Source organism: Anser cygnoides, chromosome 5 (assembly GCF_040182565.1).
Source record: "Anser cygnoides isolate HZ-2024a breed goose chromosome 5, Taihu_goose_T2T_genome, whole genome shotgun sequence".
In the NCBI taxonomy this organism is placed as follows: domain Eukaryota; kingdom Metazoa; phylum Chordata; class Aves; order Anseriformes; family Anatidae; genus Anser; species Anser cygnoides.
The window spans coordinates 65,837,648-65,857,075 of record NC_089877.1 but is presented as its reverse complement, the minus strand read 5'-3'; the positions used below and the strand labels follow the sequence as shown (position 1 = coordinate 65,857,075).

General features: G+C 52.5%; 1 protein-coding gene across 1 annotated transcript; it reads right to left on the bottom strand.

Moving 5' to 3' along the window:
• Nucleotides 1-5,975: 5,975 nt before the first annotated feature.
• KLHL28 (kelch like family member 28) lies at nucleotides 5,976-19,307 on the bottom strand. Its single transcript, XM_066998787.1, has 6 exons — nucleotides 19,198-19,307; nucleotides 17,353-17,401; nucleotides 16,162-17,060; nucleotides 14,020-14,463; nucleotides 10,571-10,779; nucleotides 5,976-9,945 (listed from the first exon to the last, which is right to left on the bottom strand). Exons 3-6 carry the CDS (start codon nucleotides 17,058-17,060, stop codon nucleotides 9,782-9,784), a joined length of 1,716 nt encoding a protein of 571 aa, XP_066854888.1. The 5' UTR covers nucleotides 17,353-17,401; nucleotides 19,198-19,307; the 3' UTR covers nucleotides 5,976-9,781.
• Nucleotides 19,308-19,428: the final 121 nt, after the last annotated feature.

Genomic DNA, 19,428 nt, shown 5'->3' with positions numbered 1-19,428 from the left:
TCACACCCACAGCCCCGCTCCCACACTTGCTCCTCCCCACCTCACCGCCCCTTTCCCTACCCTCGTTCCCCACAACAAATCCTGCAGAACCCCAAAGTCCTCTCCCCTGCATCCCATACCGCATGCACGCCCCGGGGCAGTGACCCGGTCCCAAAGCTGCTGCAGCGCCATGCTGAGCTCTGCTGCTGGGTCCAGGAGGGCAGCAGGCTCCAGAGCAGGGGGACGCCGGCCTTGTCCCCCCACGGCATCCCTGGGGACCAGCACAGGGGAGAGGAGGTTTGCTCTTCCCCCACCCCAGCACCACCAGACCCCTCCTGGGCTCTCCCGGTCTGAATTCGGCAGGGGGCCGGAGGCAGGCGCTGAGCCCGGTGCCTGCCGCACGTCTCACACATCACCCCACGTCCCACACATCACCCCACGTCCCAGCTCCAGCGTCTCCGGGGAGCACAGAAATATGTATATAATTCTTTTTTCATTTTCTCACTCTATTTCTCTTTTTCCTCTTGGAAATGCAGGATGACACCATGTGATAAGGTCTGTCACTTGCAATTAAGCCAACGAGATCTTTTTTTATCCCGCAGTAATCTGAATGCAGATAACAGGGGATGTCCCTAGGAAGAAAGAAGCCATCAGGAGGAAGAAAGAGACAGAAAACCAGATACCCTGGTACCTCTCGGGGGAACTGTGGGCTTTTTGACTCCATAGCGTCCTGACAGCTTTTCGTTAGCACAGCACTAGCCAGACTTCATCATCCTCAGAGATTCGTGGTGACTCCAGCTTTGTGCTGCCCCGGTGCCAGCCGTGAGCGTGCCCCTGGCAGGGGCTGGGTGGCTCCGTGGGGTGCTGGGGGCACCAGGCCCCATGGAAATGGTGTGAACAGGAAGGGAGCATCTGCAGCTGTCCCCACTCACTGCTCAGCTGCACATCCAGAGTGCTTGTGTGGCCGTGGAAAACAGCTTTTGGGCAGTAAAAATCCCAGCAATGAAATCAGCGGCCGCAGTTTGGGTGGGAAACCTGCCGCTGACTGGTTTAACCCCTGCAGCTCGGTGCTCGACTACAGAGGATCCAGAGGCGCCTGGAGAAACCCCACCCTGGGCCAGCACAACCAGAGAGGGCAGGTATGTCTGCGGGAACGGGCCGCTGGGGACTGCCACACAGGCCTCGGGATCCTTCACCTGCCTGCGGTGGAAATCGCATTACTGGGGCCGAGGATCTGTCAGTGGGGGAAACAGCAGCAAGCAGATGTAATCTTACAAAAATACTGTTAAGAAAGCAAAACACTCAAAAGAATGAAAAGTCACCAGCCCATTTAAGCCCGTCCCAGGAATTACTTCCCGTTAATCCCAGTCTCTGCCTCCAGAAGTGCTGCCTCTGGCTGCCCCAGCCGTCCTCTGTGATCCACCCTCCGTCACCTGGGACGCCAGCTTGGCGAGCACGCAGTGCCACGAGCAATCCAGAGCAAGCCCCACGGGGCTGAACTGACTGCAGCAAGCAGCAAAACTGGGTCTGAAACCTCTGGGCGTGTTCGCATTTCCAGGCACAGGGCCTGGCTTTCCTCCCACGTGCCGTGCTCTGCCAGCAACCCGCCCAGGGAAGCGGGGGAGCCCCCGTCCCTGCAGGCCTTCAGGAAACCCGGGTGTACAACTGAGGGGCATGGTTCAGCGAGGACTGAACCATGAATTCCAACCTGAATGCTTCCATGATTCTACGGTCTCCTCCCCTTTGGGGCTCTCCTGCCTCTGCCACAGGTCCTGTCGCAGCCCCCACGTCCCACCTCCCACGGGGCCGAGGAGCCGCCTTGCCGCTCGGCTCCAGGTGGCACAGCGCGGCCCAGGCACGGCTTTCTCCAAGCTCACCCCTACCCCCACCAAAAATAAGACGAGTCTTGGCCCCCTGACCCCCTTTTCAGTCACTTCAGTCCTGCAGGAGCTGCGGGCCCGGCCCCGAGCTCCTGGTGGATGCGCTGCGCCCAGCCGTGCCCGCACACTGCCCTGTGCGGGACGTGGGATGGAGGGCACGGGGATAAATGTATTTTCAGCTGGCTCTGTTCTTTCTCCCACTTCGCCATGGGCCTCCTCTCACTGCGGGGAGGTCCCTGTGTACCCTATCCTACCCTGTCGTACCCAGGAGCAGAGATGGGCAGCAGTGATGGCACCGACTTCGGGCCTCACATCGCGTTACAGCAATTAGCTCCCCAGCTGGGCCAAGAGAAGGAATCCAGAGGAATGGAAATGTTGGAGACAAATTTGTTGGAGACAAATCCAGCCCAACCGAGAGATCTCAATGTCGCCCCGACAGGGCTGGGAGCAGAGGGGACAGGGCAGCAGCGGCCAGAGCCTGGGGGGCAGCCGGGGCAGCAATGTGGGGCAGAAGGAAGGTGTGGGGCAGGCGAGAGGCGTGGGGCAGGGTCTGATCCCTCCCAGCCCGGCTCCTCGTCCTCGCCCCACGCACAGGACGGAGGCAGCGCAGCTTTGCTGGGAGCGCAGGGCAGTCGGTGCGGGCACCTGGGAATCGCCCCTCTCCCTGCCACCAGCCGGGGCTGTGCTCTGGAGCTGCCCGGACGCGCTGCCTGCTGCTTTGCTCCCGCTGCCGGAGCCCTGCCATCCCGCTACCCGGCTCGAATGCTAATATCTGACGGCGGCACATTGTTCGTCTTATCAAAGGCAGGACAAGTGGTTTAAATGCTGCAGTGATGCACGGTAATTAAAGGCCTCTTGCAAATACTCATTCTCTTCTCCTCTTTCTCCATCCTCCCCATGCTGTCGTGGAGGTGCGCAGCTCCTGCTGACGGGAGCAGCACTGCCAGCAGCCCGGCACTCGCCCAGAGGTGCTCTGTGGAGCCTCGTGAGCAGAAAGCGCACCCCAAAGGCGCAGAACGGGCACAGACACCGCTGCTGCCTCCCCTGGAGAGGCGTCAAGGCCGGTGTTTGCTCCAGCGCCTGCGTGACCTCCATGTAAATCCAGCAAATCCCAACCACGTCCGTGCGCAGCGTGCCCCCGCAGCACAGCGCCAGCCCTGCCTCGCCCTCCCCGCCGCCCGCTGGGGTGAGCGAACCGAACCTGCGGAGTTCATGGCAAACCTGGGGCCTGGCTTCTGGGTGCACTCAGCTCGGCTTTCAGGAAGAGCTGAAATAAGGGGGTTTCCTTCGGCGCAAACCTGGCAGGGTCTGACAACCAGAGATGGATGCATCCTGCCCCCTCGCCCCCTTCTCACGTGGCTGGGGAGCGGGACCCAGGTTTCTCCCCACCAGCTGGGTGCCATCGATGTATGGAGCCTCCCCTCCGCTGGGATTTCACCACCATTTCCTTTCCTTCATCATGTTACCTCTTTCTTGCTGAGCTCGGCCGGCACTTTGAAGGGAAAAAAAAAAAAAAAGTTTCCTAGTTGGGTACTATTCCTGAATGGAATTAGTTTAATTTGAATAACTGCAAACCCTTTGGGAAATTCATGCTAAATTTATAAAATATTATCATCTCCAGCTCTCTAAATTAATCTGCACGAGTAAGTAAAGTGCTTTTTCATTTAGGACAATTCAGGATTTAAAATAAACAGTACAGCAGAGAGAGCTTGACACATACATTGTGTATGCGCCTGCATATCTCCAGGTATTAACTTGGATTTACAGCATCCCATGGGAATGAATTAAAAGCAGGGATGACATATTTAGGAGATCCTTGTTCGCAGCCTCTGTGCCCTGGACCAGCAGAGATGAAATGATGCTGAAGGGCGCACCGCTGGTGCCAATGGGCCTGGGAGCGTGGCTGGACTCCCAAAAGCAGCTTTGGCTGGGGACGGCGCCTTCAGCCCTGCAGCAGAGACGTCTTCCCATGCACTCTGCCTGCGGGTCGCTTGTGTCTGGGGTTTCTCAAAACGCTTGTGTCAAAGGGGTCATGAATAGCAGGTGGGGGTTTGGAAAGCACAGAGAAGTGGGAGCCATGGAAATTGTACCTCTGCCTTGCCCCGTGGCCAGGCAGCAGCAGCAGCAAACAGCTCGTGATTGAAAACAAACAAATAAAGAAGATGCCTTTTTTTTTTTTCTTCTCCTGAAAGCAGCATTTAAAAGCCCATTCCTTGGGGGAAACGCACTTGTTTTCTCTGGTCTTTCCAAACACAATGAATTAAACCAGACGTGCAGGGACGTGCACCACCGGAGCAGCTTCGGCCACGGCTGCCAGCAGCAGGTGAATCAAGGCAAGTTCACAGCGCTTTGTGTTCTCCCACCCCCGGTGGGGACCAGGCAGCCCTCCTGTCCCTGAAGCCAGCGTGGCCCTTGAGCAGCACAAGCCCCTTGCCAAGGCAGGGGGGCAATTTCCCAGCTCTGTCCGATTTCCTTCTCACTTTCTGCTTTCCCTGACGGAGCTGGGGACAGAGGAGCTGAACACCCTCCTGCTGCCCCACAGCCCCCCTGGGGCAGGGCCGTCAGGCGCTTGGGGCCGCCCTGTGCCTGCCTCCAGCCGAGGGCACGCGGAGCTGCTGGGTCAGGGCTTCCAGCACCCTGTGACCCCCACATCTGTCTGTCCCAGCAGACTCCCGGCCCCTCTCGTCCCCAGGCTGGCCGCAGCCACAGGATGTCCCCGCTCTGCCCGTGGTGATGCCAGCAGGCAGCCCAGCCTGGTGCCTCACCGCGCCGCTCGCTCACGGGCGGCCACTGCCCCGCTGACTTGAGGGCCGGCACAGTGCAGCCCTCCGGAGACAGGGAGGGAAATTAAATAAGGCTTCCAGACCTTCTCTCCTTGTCCCCTTGCTTCCTGCAATGCAGTCGATAGGCACAGGCCGCTGGGTTCAGTTTACATACCAGGATCTTTAAAGCGTACCAGTTAGTGGTGCAGAACTGGGGCTCTTCACTCTGTTGTTCAACAAGTGTGGGGGAACTCGACAATGCAAACCCAGGCCCACATCAGAGTTAAATACCCGGTGCATCCCGACGTTCATAATGGGCTCAACAACTGCTCTGGAGCCTGGAGGTTTTAGGACTAAAATATGTATCGAAATTTGCAGCTCAAAGCTATTGGTATTTGAATTTCATCTCCAATTAAATAGAGCACTCAAGCATGCACTTAACTCCAACTCTCAAGTAGCATCACCGTCCTTCAGCAGAGCAATATCATTTTTCTACTTCAGAATGCACAGGACTTGAATTTCTATGAGCACAGCCTTAGAACACAGCCTGCTGTGTGCCTGTGCGAGGAAAAAAAACCAACCACATCTTTTCTTTCCCATGCAGAACCAACGGGCACTGTTCCCACCCTGGTTAAATCCTGTTCCACCTCTTCTGAGGAACTAAGCTCTGGAAATGCCGGACTTTCCGTTCTCCTTTTCCTCCCTCATTGACCCTGCTGGGTCACCAGCTGCCGTGCACCTTCGCCCCGCCGCAAGCTGGCCCCGAGACCCCCGCTGTATTGAGGTAAAGCCAGCAAGGATGTAATTCAATGTCAGTCACCCAATCTTACATTTCTAACGGAGAGGGGTGCTTGGTGGTACTCCGTGTAAACCACCTCCTGACGTGAGGTGGCCACCAGAACACACACGAGGAGCTGTCCGATGCAAGCTGAAGTTACTGACCTGCAGCCCCTCTGAGCCCACGCAGACGCCCCTGCACAGTCCCTCTGATGCTGGGTCCTGGGGTTGGCGCAGGAGCTTTCTGGGGCATGTCCTTCTGCCAAAGGAGGCAGGGACAGGCAGCTTTGTGGGCTCCTTTGCTGCTTACTGATCCAGCAGGGGCACCATGCCTCTGGCTACAGGGACAGATGGAGAACAGCAAGGCACACCCTAAAATCCTCTTCCCAGAGTGTCTAACAGCCAGGGGCCAGGCCCCAGCAGCCCAGCCCAGCCCGCAGGGTGCCAGCCCCTCGGGCGCCGCTGCCCCTCTGCGCCCAGGTGTCCTCGCTGCTCAAGGAGCCCACCACATTAGAAAGGATAAAAGCTACAAGGCATCTTGTAACCCCCTCCCCCCCAACAAAAGTGTAAAAGCAAGCTTTTCTCCAGGTTTATTTACTAAATCGTTTCACATTCAATGAAGTAGTTACAACAGTTACAGAGCATTATCACGGTAGCGAACACACTGCGAACACCGGTAAAGAAGAAGGATGCAAGTCACACGTATTTCCCGTTGAACTCAAATACCACCTGTGTAAACAGTAACAAAACCAGAACGTCGCTGCTAAAAAAGGTGTGCACATAAAAACACTCCACGTACACAAGACTACGTACATCAGTTTGTACTCCCAACCAAAGCACTCTGGTAAGTCCGAGTACAATTTGGTATTCTCTGTACAATTATTAAATCCTGCTAAAAATTATAGTTATCCTTGGGTTTAAAATACAGCACAGCGCATAAGGCAAAAAAATAGGAATTATCATCCAGTTCTTTGCGTTTCAGTTAAATATCAAGAATTTAAGGCAAGCTTGGACATTTTGCATTGTTTCATACAATGAATGGGGACTTACAGATGGCGACTTCACAAAAGGAACATGCTATCTCCCAGTAAAAGTTAACTGTTTGTAATGTGTTTGGACAAAGTTGCCCCTTCAAAAGATTCCAGGTAGGCTTCCTGAAAGAAAAGCGTCCCTAGGAGGGGAGACTACCGGGCCGAGTAGTCAAGAAGCTTACGGATGGCTATCTGAATTAAAAAAGCAGAAATTCAGGAACTATGTGTACACATACAAACTCATGCCTGTTTTAAAGTGCTTTACAGATCATTTTGAGTGATTAAGAAATAGAACTGGATGATAATTTATAGTTGTATGACATCTTATTTGAAGGTCCTTAGTTTTTAAACTGCAAGACAGACATTGCAATAAGAGTACTGTACTGTAAATGCAGATTTAAACAAGTTGTTGGGTCTGATCTTCCCATAACCAAGCACTTCAGTGAACAGGACAACAAGCACCCAGAACAGAAAAGGAAGATGCCATGGCTTGAACTGATGCTCTCCCTAATTTCATACACTGTTTGATCCATTTCTAGCTAAACAGCTCGTCTAATAACAGCAGTCTATTTCATCGGGTATCCTCCCCATGCTTAATCCCAAGTCTGCGTGAGAAAAAATTGTTTATGCCTGCCATGTTAAAATTTAGCAAAACCCCACGGCACAACTCGGGATCAGTCGCTATGACCTAACTTCATATTGCTACTGCCCAGGTAAACGTAACAAACCATTTGTAACGAAGTGTTCTGACTTCCAGAAATGAAAGATGGTCACACAAACAGTGAATAGCCCGTAACATCACCCTGCTTGTTTTGTTCTGATGATGTCAAAACAATTTCTCCACCTTGCACCACTTTCTGCTAACTGGAAACCTCACTGACCAACACTGCCGAAGACGCACGGACATCGTCGTTCACGGAATCGTGCTGCGGTCAGACTCTGATGGCGCAGCACGTACCGAGCTGCGCGGGAAGCCTCCTACCACTTCAAGGCTTAAGCTTGACTTTTAAGTAAGGAAATTCTCATTTAACATTAATCTATCTTTATCTTTTGGTGTATACTGGAAAATATGATAAGCAATGGCATCTGGGACACTGTCAACGGGGAGTAAAACCGCACATGTAAACATTCAGCTTGTGCATTTACCTGAACAGAAACGAGGAGGCAATCTCTGCAGGCTGAAACATCTCCATTAACCACCAACCCCCAACCGCTCCCCTCCCTCCTCACCCCCCCGACACGCATCGTACAGTGTAGCTCCTTGTGTCCTACGACAAGATTCACTGGAATAACTAAATCACGCTATTATTGCTATACAGCTAGAATCCTTAGTGGGTCAGGTAAACTGCACTGAAAACTTTGAAGCTGTCAATTTTATTTGCTTTTGAAGTCCTGCTTAACTCTACCAAACTTGACGAACACGCGCAGGATTTTCTAATTTGTGCAAACACCTGTTATCCGTGAGTAACGCCTTATGGTGAAAACAGCCTCGTCTCCTTGGCTGCTTAAAGTCTGCATGTCAGCTTATGGAAGAACAAAGAACACTGCTGTTTGACTGGCTACAATTAGCTTTGCAGGAACTTAAAAATAAATTAGGTATACTCAGAAAACGTCCACTTAGCATACTTATAAAGAAATGGCTTTTAAAGCAACTATTTCAAATATTATTGCACCTCCAAAAATAATACTATATGGGCTTGGAAAACAAGGGGAAACAAACATTAATTTAACATGTTAAAACAAGAGCAAAAAAGTTACTCAAGGCAAAAAAAATTCTTAAGTACCAGGTCTGGCAATACACACAAAGACATCAAAACGAAAACTCAAGGTAATTATGATTCCTAGTTAAAATCAGAAGACAAACTAAAACATGCTGAATTAGCTAAAATTAATATTTACTCAGTCCTTTACTTTAAATAATGGTTATAACCCACAGCATCACTTCCTATTTATCTGCCCACATTTTCACAAAGTTTAGGGCTAGCACAAAGTTATTACTTCCTGAGGTTCTGGGTAGTCTCAGGAACCAACCTTCGAAGCCCCGTCACGCAGGACACGCTCAGGGTAAGTAACCGTGCCCTGTGCCACTTCGCTGCAACTTGTGGTAAAGGCAAGGCTGACGAACCCGAGGGGGGATCTCACTGTTCCTTCCAGAGCTGCGTATTTGTCAGAACAGGAACAATAAACAGAGATCTTCTGAAAAAAAATAACAAATGTAGAGCTCATTCAGTACATTGTGTTATTCTTGACAGATTTCATAGGCACAAATGCATCAAGCAAATAAACAAAAACGCGAGGAGAATCGAAACAATCATGCTTTATGCATACTGCACTAACGTGAGTAACAGCCTTATCGTTGAGTCCTACATTTAGCACCATTTTTATATCTGAACACGCTGAGAAAGCAATCATACATTCTGTTAGAAAAGGAAGTTACACGGAACATGGACACGGGTGCAGGTGCACTTTGGAGAAGGATGGGACAGATTTGTTTCCGAGCAGTTATTTTACATCATGCTATGAATGCTGCTGTGACATTTTCCGATGCATTTCTGCTGCAATTTTTCTTTGCATAACAACTGAAAACACACAGCAGATCAGCAAGATTAAGTTACTGACTCTAGTACTCGTTTATCCACAAAAAAAGGGAAAGTTTGAAAACGTAAGATGTCTTTATCAGATCCCAAAATTCTGGGAAAAGGCAATATAAATTTGCCTTCTAAATTTAAGTAGTTACTAATTTATCATCCCAGCCCTCCTATCAGTAAACGGGTAACAAAGGAGAGTGTACAGGCAACATACTATGGCATTTATTATTTACAAACCTTGAGATACAGAAACAAGGCAGCCCTTTAGTTACTGTTCATAAAAAAATTATGAAGCACTGGCATTTTCTTAATATGAAGACACAACCAGACAGCTATCAGCAAACATCCAGTCACACACCACACTCACACATCTCTCACGCCAAGCACAGTAAACTTCATGTTTCTTAGTAGGCAGGAGGAAGAGAGAAAAGCTCTAGAAAGTGAAAGGGTTAGATATACAGTAAGTTTTCTAACCATATCCTAGGCGTGTACAGTACACTCTCTAAAATTCACTGCCATCAACAAGATGCTATCCAAACCCAGCCGGCTATAAGCTTTCAGTTCCTTCTGCCCGTGCCACTAAAGTAACAGAGGCCAAAAACCGGAATAAAACAAATCATTCCTCGTTCCAACCACAACTTCACCACATTCCTCCCATTTTCCAACGTCTGAAAACGCAGCGTACGGTCTCCAGCAGCAGGGTTTATTTTCAAGCAGATCAAGTTCCACCTTTGCATCAGGTCCGTGTGAAGCCCCGCTTCCCATCAAAGTGCAGTCAAACCGAAATTGCACCGACAATACATCATGCCCGCGGAGTCCAGCCAGGTGTCCGAGATGGGATCGTACTTCTGCACGGTGTTCAGGTAGGACGACCCTGAATGGCCTCCCACTACATAAAGGTAGTTGTCGATTACAGCTGCGCCAACTCCTATGGAAAACAAAGGAGGAAGGTGACCATCAGGTGCACGAGTGAACGGTATTTTTGTTCCTAATTGAACCTCCCCCCCCCCCCGCCACCTCTTCTCAAGGCACAACGGCCAAGTTCTCCCAGCCTCTCCTTCTTTGGGCAGTCTCTAAAGAAAGTGGGTGCAGACGAAGCGCCCCTCTGTGCTCAGATGTTAACCTCCCTTCCCGCTCGTCTTGCGCCCTTTCCTAAAGGCAAAGCAGTACCCCTTCTCGGGCAGGCAGCAGAGAAGATACACTACTGAGTCTCAACATCGAAGCAGACACAATAAAACAGTAACCACAGGACTGCTGAAATTCAGTCAAAATTAATGGAAAAAGAGGACAGAGCAGAAATACCATTTCATGATGTTTTTGGTACAGCTCAGCGTTAACAAAAGGAGACTGGACTTTATTCTCACATTATGCTTCATTGTTAAATACTTCTTCTTTCACAGAACTGATGGCGTGACCTTTGGCCCAACCTGACGATGAACAACGCTCTGCAGACACGTCCCTGCAACCCTAACTTGCTGCAGCTTCTACCAGGCCAAGCAGCAGCTTACCCCGCACGGGCACGGCGATAAGTGCCGAGCGCTGTGCGCCCCTACCTGTTCTGGGCTCCTTCATGGGCCGACACACCGTCCACTGGTTCTGGTGCGGGTCGTATCTCTCAATGCTCGAGAGGTGAGACACTCCGTTGTGCCCTCCCACTACGAAAATGAAGCCCAGCATGACGCCAACGCCAAAGTTTATTCGCTTATCAGCCATCGAAGCTACCGTTTCCCAGGAGTTTTTACTTGGATCGTAGCGCTCCATGCTGCAAATACAAAAACAACCCGTGAGGCTTGCACTTCACTGACGCAAGAGTTTTACCGCACGAGAAATCTACATCTGTCAGATTCACCCAGTGCGATGGCAGACCGGAACAACGCAACACACAGGAAAAGTGCTTGAGCTGATGGAAAAACCTGCAGCTCTGTTGCTTTGTACTGCCCAAGGCTGGCAGATAAAACACTGAACCCAGCAGCAACACCTCGAGAGTCCCTTCACAACACGGAGCTCGTGCAGCTGGAGGCTCCCCAGAAGGTGTTGCCAAAAATCACTTCAACATCCTGACATCATCCATCCACCCCTCCCACGTTCTCAGGCCCCTACCAGGCATCTTCAGGTTACGAATCGAAATAAAGAAAGATTTTTCAACACTGGGCTCGGAACAGAAAGCTCTTCCAAAAGAGGACTGCTGCTATGCATAAGAAAGAAACTCATGGAAAACCGAACAGAACGCAGGTCTGAAGCGTATGGTCGGCTATCACCACACACCAAACGCTTCCCTGAGGCACGCCTGGAAAATAACAGAGGAAAAAAACGTGGAGAGCAAATCCCTCAGCAAAAGCAGTAAAGAGGCTGCTGATCAAACACTGTGGACAGAAGGGGCCTTCAGGATAAAATGGAAGCTATCAGCATAATTTTAATAATCACTGCAGCTATACAGACGGTCGGTCACTGAGCCGCTCCTTGTGCACAGCTGTCCCCTGTCCATGGCACAGCTTCAGTAGGACAATGGGGGTGGAAAAGAGGAGAACAAAGTCAGAAGCGCTAAAGAGAAGGAGAAAAGGTGCTTAATTACACAGCAATCACCTTTTTTTCAATGCTAGGGCTTGCGTAAGCCTTGTGACTGTGCAGCACGCCACATTACTTGCACCACTGAATAGTCAATAAAAACAAAATTATTGAATAAACAGTAAATTAAATTTAAAAAGGCAATTAATGAAATATCCATTAATTTAGTAACTCTGCAGGAGCTCTTGGCAATTCCTTTTTGACTGAGGGAGAGAAGATGCAGCACAGAGTAAGGCTACTGCAGAACCTTAATGCTGGGAGGAGCCTTCCCCTCTGAAGGCACCAGCCCGACCAAGACATTTCCCGTTACCCCGCCGCTAAGCTCTGCGTTTCCCGAAAGGAGGCCGCTGAGGTTGCCCTTCAAAGGCCTGAACGCACAGAGCATTCATCCCTGGGGAACCCCTGTCCTGAGCAAGGGCTCAATTACCTTCCCCCGAGCATCACACCCCAGAGGTCCCGCGGGAGCTCCTGGTACACGGGCTCTCCGCTGCTGCTGGTTCTGCTTTGTTTAACCTTGCTAGCGACGTCGATAGCTCTGTGCAGCACCAGGAGGGTACGCACCTACGGGTGCCGCTTGTTCCAGGCCAACTTCCACGTGAAGAAATCCCAAGTCAACAGAAAACGTTTTTGAGACGGTTTCTGTGCTGGCTGTGGCTGGGATGGGGCTCGCCCTCCCCGCAGCAGCCCCCGCTGTGCTGTGCAGGCGGAGCTGGAGCAGCACGGACGTGCCCCCGGTGTCCCGGCTCTGCGAGCCCCCAGGGCTGAGCTGGGCAGGGGACCCGAACAGCCCCAAGGGATGAAACGGACCCTACGGCGTGATGCTCTGCAGTGAGAGCTGGGCAAGGGGGGCTCTCGTGAGGACGTCTGTCCTCCCAAACAACCACTGCGCTTATCCTGCTTCCCAGGATGCGGCTGAACATCGCTCATCGATGGAAAGAAGAGAGTAATCATTTTTTCCTTTCTTTGCTTCTGCACAGCCTTTGCTTGTTCCCCCCGCCTGCTCTTCCTTCTTTCCCCTTTAGTTGACTTGTCCGCATCTCAACCCACGAGCCTTTTTCTTTCCAGCATACTTTCTTCTCCCTCTCTTCTGAGAAGGGTGTGTGTGGGGGAACTGAGAGAGCACTTGTGGTGGAGTTTAGCTGCCCAGCAGGGTAAAACCACCAGTTTCCTTGTCTATTGAGTATTTAAACTGCTGCTACAGTCCATAATTTGAAATATGAGCTGTATACAGGCACCGGAGCCCTGGCACAGGCTGCCCAGAGGGGCTGGGGGCTCCTTGGGGACATCTCCAGCAGCCGCCTGGCCGTGGGGCTGGGCACCCTGCTCAGGGCCCTGCTGGGGCTGGGCCAGAGGCACCCGGAGCTGCCTCCAGCCCCAGCCAGTCAGTGATACATGAAACCAGAACCAAGGCATGCTGAGCTTCTTCAGATCTTGCCACAATTGTACCAAACAATTTAACCTGTTGGTATTGTGCATTTCAGTAATTTAGAACACTTTTCATTTTCCAAGTGAAAACTACTTGGTTACACTTTCCTGTTTTGGAAGCAATTCTTTGATTCCCAAACTGTTTTGTAAAGGGTATAAAATATGAAGAATGAGTACAATTAATGATTAGTGCAACGTTGTTATAGCACGCTGTTGAATAATCGGTGCACCCAACCTTATAAGCAAGATTTTCATTTTCACTTTCTTCAGCTCTTTCAGCCTGTAGCGTGTCTGTTTGCTTCCCGAAGGAACACATGGCTGATCTGTTCCCGTTTGTAACGAGGAGTACAAGTCACTTCTTCACATAACTAAATGCCCCGGCCTACCCGTACGAAGAAACGTGGAACAGACTGAGTAAAGAACACGCCGGTATCAGGAAACGTTCCTGCGAATACAGGGGACATCAAGCATGCAGAAAACCCCATTCGTTTCCACACAGCGCTTTCGATGTGACGGGCAACCTGCGTCCTGCTACGCTGCGGGCGGAGGCGCGGGCGCAGCACCAGCACGGAGCTGTCACACAGCAGGCCCCGAGAGGTGCTCCTGAGGGGACGCAGGTACAAGCACAGCACCCGGGGGCCTGAGCACAGCACACCCCCGGCTCTGCTGCGGTGACCAGCTGGGGCGTGGACAGGGTCAGGAGCTTGCACTGCCTGCTCGGCAGCACGCACCCACGCCTCCCGCCTCGTCGTTTGCCCTCCTTAGGGATTCCTGAGTAAGTACGGCGCTGAGCGGGGACACACGGATACACCTCAGCAGAGATCTCCCAGCCGAGTTACCGGGCTGGCGCTACAGACGGTGGCTTACTGAGGCCCACCGTGGGCTCACGCTGATTTCTCTCAGAACAGTTTTAGCTGGCTGCTGTTTGATTTTAACTTAACACACGCTTAAAGAGCGCGTGCTGCTGCTCAACAGCTTACGGCATCAGGCTATGCACGTGAGAGGCACGTACCTGTTCATGTGGGCAGGCCCATAGCCCCCAATGGCGTAGATCATTCCGTCCAGGACGGCCGCAGCAAAACAACTCCGCGTCTTGTTCATGGGGGCCACGAGCTGCCACTCCTTCACCTTGGGAATGTATTTCTCTACAGTCCGCAGGTAGGACTGCCCGTCGTAGCCACCGAGGGCATAGAGCTCTCCCGCCAGGACCACCACCCCCAGAGTGCTGCGGCTCTCAAACATCCTTTCGAGAGACGTCCAAGTGTTCGTGTCGGGGTCCCAGCACTCCACTGAGTTCTCGTGCTTCCGATAGCTGATGCCTTGACACACGTGGGTTGCGATCCCTCCTACCACATAGATTTTCTGGTCTAGGACGCATATTCCAAACTCGTAGCGGGGAATGCTAAGAGGTGCCAGGCCTATCCAGGAGTCGTTCTGGGGAAAATACATTTCAACACTGAAATGGAAAAGAAGAAAGATTGTATGAGCAAACCCAACTTGCTGAAGCTCCGTTACGTGTAAATAAGCAACGAGGAAGGTAGTCCTAAGCGTGTGCTCCGTATTTCTCATCCAACGTTTGCTGTTTCTTCCATCAGCCTGAATGTAAGCTGAATCGAACGCTGTTCACTGGTCTAGAGAGCAAAAACCAAGGGCCTCACTGAGTGAAGTGCTGCGCAGCAACGTGGTGGGTAGCCATGGCACCGAGTCCAAGACCTGAAAAGGTGAATTTGAAAGTACAGAACAAGGGGACCGAGGAGAAGGCACGACAGCATCACGGACAACGTGAGGGAAGACAACGGAGTGCTGATGCCTCAGCAGCTTTTGGAGGCAGGCTGTGGGGAGGGCAAGCTAAACATACAAACCAAAGGGTTCTAGGGGGTAAACTGGAAACAAGAAACACCCAACAGCTCCGAGCAGCCACAGAGATGGGAGACAGAAAAGGAGAACAAGAGAGGGATAACCACGTCTGATCACAAACCCGTTTAGGAAGTTTGCAGATTTGTAAATACGCTTCTTACATGTGCAGAAATACTTGTTTCCAAAATACCGTCTATTTCCACTTTCTGATGATTATACCCAGTTTTACAGTACGGTGGCTCTGGGCTATCACTGACAGAACCTAGTGATAGATAGGATCTGTCACAGACAGAACCTAGTCCATCTGCCGAAATCACTAACAACATACAGGGAAATGAAGCCGCTGGAGAGGTGAAAGCCACTGACTAAGAACCCAGCAGCAGGGACCGAATGCAACCAGGCTGGCTCTCGAAAGCAGCGGCCTCGTTAAAAAAGAACAGAATTACTCAGAATATATTTAGTACTGTTATCATGAAGCAGTGGCCAACCGTGAGCAAAAAAACCCAGCCTTCTTGCAAGTACAAATGAAAATCAAAATCAGAGTAGCGGAATTACAGTTTCCCACTCCCACTTTTAGCTGTGGGAAGCTCAGGGACCTAAATTGTTAGGAACTATTTTTAGCCAATCTGTGGCCTTTTTTTTGTACTTCTAGAACAACTGCCAACGGAAGTATGAACTGAAGCATCAGTTGGAGAGATTAATACAAGTAACACATAAATAAAGGAAGACAAATTTTTGTATGCATTAACACGCAGCTAACAATCGTGAGGAGCACTTTTGCTAAAACCAGCCCAACAAAGTATTCCAATCCACATCAGCATGTAATACTGACACCGTCGTTTAAGAACCTGTGCAAGAAACGGCTGAGGAATAGCAGAGGGCTGACTTTATTCACTCCAACAGAAACATTAAGAATTACTTCTTAGCTTTTTTCTGATTAAGTCTGTTTTAATTCCAAGGGCTCCTGAGTTAGAAGTAGCGTACAAACTGAAAACAGCCACACCCATTATGAAATTCTCAACCACCAGAATGAAAGAGAGAAGATTTTCTAACTGTCTGTTTTTTAGGCACCAACCGAACCCGTACCTCTGCAGACTACTCACAAAATCAAGAAGCGTGTTAAATTCATCGCTTGCCCTTGTTCAAAAAACAACTACTTGAGTTCTTGTAAGGAAAGCAGTGACCGCAGCCCTGCGAGCTACAGCTCTCCAACGCGTCTTAATCCTGACCAGAGAGACGATAAACGTGCGTGAGCACCACGACACTCAGTCGCTGCAACGGCTTTACCACTCCTTACCTCTCCAGGCAGGCAAACAGCCCGGCTTTTCCTCCCACAGCACAAAGAACCTTAGGGGCACAGCGGGGCCGCGTCATCAGCATGGTCTGGTGGGAAAGCCTGTGCTCAGGCATGAAGTGATACTTGAGGGCCTCGTTCAGCAGGTGCTTGCAGGTGTGGTCATCGCGGATGAGATGGTTCGCTTCGTACAGCCGCGTGAGGAACTTGACGCTCAGCAGCGGCAGGCGGACGCAGTGCAGCAGCTGCGCCAGGTACTTCTGCCGCTCCTGCACGTCGTACTTGATCCAGGCCTCCAGCGCATAAAAAACCGTTTCTTCCGTCACCACGTTCAGGCAGTCATTGGAAACGATTTCGTCCAACTCAGAATGCGAAAGCTCAAAAAATTCTTCTGTCTGACAAACTTCTTCGAAGTTCTGACAAATGTACTTGTTAGCGGCCAGGTAGAGGTCGTGGCACCCATAGGTCTCTGCAAACCGGGAAATCCCGATGCAGTTGCCGGGGTCAAGCTGGCTCTCGAGAAAGGCGCAGCACTCCTTCACCACCAGCTTGATCTGGAGAAGGTTTGCGGCTGGAAGAAGCGACTCCACGGTGTCCTGCGAGATGAACACAGTCCCCGTGTAGGCGTACTCCACGATGGCCTGCAGGGCTGCCTCGTCGATGCACTGGAACTCTACCTCTGAATTCTCCTTCTCGGAAAGGTTCCCCGTGAACATGGCCTTGAAATAGGGGCTGATGCTGGCGAGCACCACTTTGTGGGCATGAATCTTGACATCGCCAACTCGAAGGATAATGTCACACAGCTCGTGATGCTGGCGAAGGAGGTTCAAGCCTTGCAGAAGCTGCTCAGAATGCAAGTGGGTTAAGTTGGCAAGCATGTAGGTTGGAGACGACTGGTCCATCTGTGAGAAACAGGATTTTTAAAGCATTACTCAGGGTTTCGCTTTCAGCACTTTCATTACTCACGTTACTTAGACATGCTGCACATAACATTTAAGAAATATTTTTCCATTTATGCCTTATCTAAATTAGTATATTGCTTTCCAATTTACTTCTCGAGTCCTTATGCTCTACGCTTCTTCATAAGCATTAAATCCAAGACAATCACAGGTTTATTCATAGTGGATGCTATATTAAGCTCTTACTGAAAAATACACAAGCTTCTTTCTCCATCCGGAACACAACGTGTATTACCTGGAGCACAGGGTGCACGCGAGGGTTCTACATCGGCTATTCCAGGGAACTGTACGGAGACCGGAAGAAAAGCAGAGACAAATAAAGAACGGGCTTATCTGAGGCAAAGTTTCCCAACTTCTGAACCCAGCTGCCGCTCCTCCTCGAGCCCCGCGCAGCGCTGCTGTGGCGCAGCCAGGCCCTGCCTCCCTCTGAGCACTTCCCCACCGCCCCTTCCCGCCCAGCACCCAGCGGTGCCTTGCTCTGAGCGCCTGGGCTGCAGGAGGGGGGGGAGAGGTTACTGCGCTCTGGAGAAGGGGGACCCTTGCCTCCTCCCGTGGGTGGCTTCTGCTGAGGCGAGAGCTGCCCAGGGGCTGAGCCAGGGGCCGGCAGCGGTGCCCCCAGAGGGCAGGGTGGGTGCCCTGGTACCGCCACCTCCCCTGCGGGCCGCGTGGCATCGCAGCCACCCAGGCAGTGTTGGTAAGGGCAGGGAGAGGGAAACGCACTGCCACCCTCAGCCCCACGAAGCCCAGCACTTCTCCCACAAAGTCTGAGTTTGCCTCCGACACCTGCCAGCGCCGCGGTACCCGCTGCGATTCCAGCACGGGTACAGCTCCAGCGGTGCTGCCACCTCCCCCAGCTGCAGAAGCGCTGCGCCCCCCACTCAGCGCCCCCCACTCAGCGCCCCGCCGCAGCGCTGGGAGGGCGTGAGCGTGCCGGGACCTCGGGGGGCAGAGCTGCTGCTCTGCGGGGAGCCCTGCCACCACCCCGCTTCCGAGCTGAGCAGCTGGGTTAATTCCTGATTGCTAAATGACCGCACAAACGTCAAAATCTCGCTTCTTTTATTTTATTATTAAGAAGTTCATCATGTTTACAGCTCCTTAACTGGCACCTCATTTGCAAGGAGCCCACTTACAGAGTGCTTCGTCTGAACGAACAGAATTGGCTGCCAACATTTAAATACAGAACATAACAGCACTGACAAAGAAGTGAAGACTTGGAGCTAGAGATGGAAAAACTTTCCCCATTAAGAGGAAAGTGAGCTCATCCTTCTGCGACTACAGCCCTGTACTCGAGGAAATAAACTTACATCTAAGAGGGAGCCTTTGGGGAATATTTGTGAAGGGCAGCGATGCCCATACCAGTGTTTGCCATGTAACAGCACTCCTGCACCACAAGTTATGCTAAAAGCTGTTCAGCGGCTGGAGGATATTTTTTGTGCTCACGCTCGGTTCATAACTTCCCTATACACGCAGGCAGAAATACCACAAGGCAAGGTAAGAACGCGTGGAAAAAAAATGAATGTTCGGAGATCAGCCGCAAAGCCTGTAAGAACTGGTGTAAATAAACGCGTAAATCGTTTCAGGGGCACAAAACTGCCCGTGCAGACTCGGTAGCGGTGCCTGCCGTCGCAGCTGACGTGCCTGCTGCAGGGCACCGCTCGCCTACGCCCCGCATCTCACAGGACCACAGCACCGCTGGGCTTGGAGGCGCCCTCCAGGCCCCAACCACCCCCCCCCCCGTCCCCCACCGGACCCCGTCCCCAGGCACCGCGCCCGGCCCCCTCCTTGCGCACCCCCGGGGACGGGGTCGGGGCCTCCCCCACCGCCCCGGGCAACCCGTCCCAGCGCCCGGCCGCCCGTCACGCGGACACGGCCCCTCGCCTCCCGCCGGAGCCTCCCCCGGCGCCGCTCCCCCCGCTCCCGGCCCAGCCCCCCGCCGGCAGAGGCCGCCCCCGGCCCCCCCCGGTGCTGCTGCGGGGCTGCCCCGGCCCGGCCCGGCCCCGCCGCCTCAGCCTCTGGGCCGCGGGGGCAGCACCGCGACAGCGACATCGCGACAGCCCCGTCCCGTCCCTCCCCCCGTCACCTGCGGGCGCTGCTGGTGCCCGCGGCCTGTCGCGCCCTGTCGCGCCTGCCCTCGGCCCCGCTCCGTCACTTCCGCGCGCCGCCAGCCGCGGGCGGAGGGAGGGGGGGGGGGGGGCGGAGGGGCGCCGCGCTCCCACAGTCCCCCGCGGCCGGGCGGCACCACCTGTGGCACGGCGGGGGGGGGGGAGCACAGACGGGCCCCGATCCCGGTCCCGCCGCTCCCCGCTGCCCT

Bases quoted from the DNA above. Each gene is read 5' to 3' on its own strand.
- KLHL28 (XM_066998787.1), bottom strand. From the start codon at position 17,060: ATGGACCAGTCGTCTCCAACCTACATGCTTGCCAACTTAACCCACTTG. The intron at 14,464-16,161 runs GTAAGGAGTGGT...TTTCCATTTCAG, and splicing joins CTGTTTGCCTGCCTGGAGAG to TGTTGAAATGTATTTTCCCC. The intron at 10,780-14,019 runs GTACGTGCCTCT...TTGTATTTGCAG, and splicing joins GGGCCTGCCCACATGAACAG to CATGGAGCGCTACGATCCAA.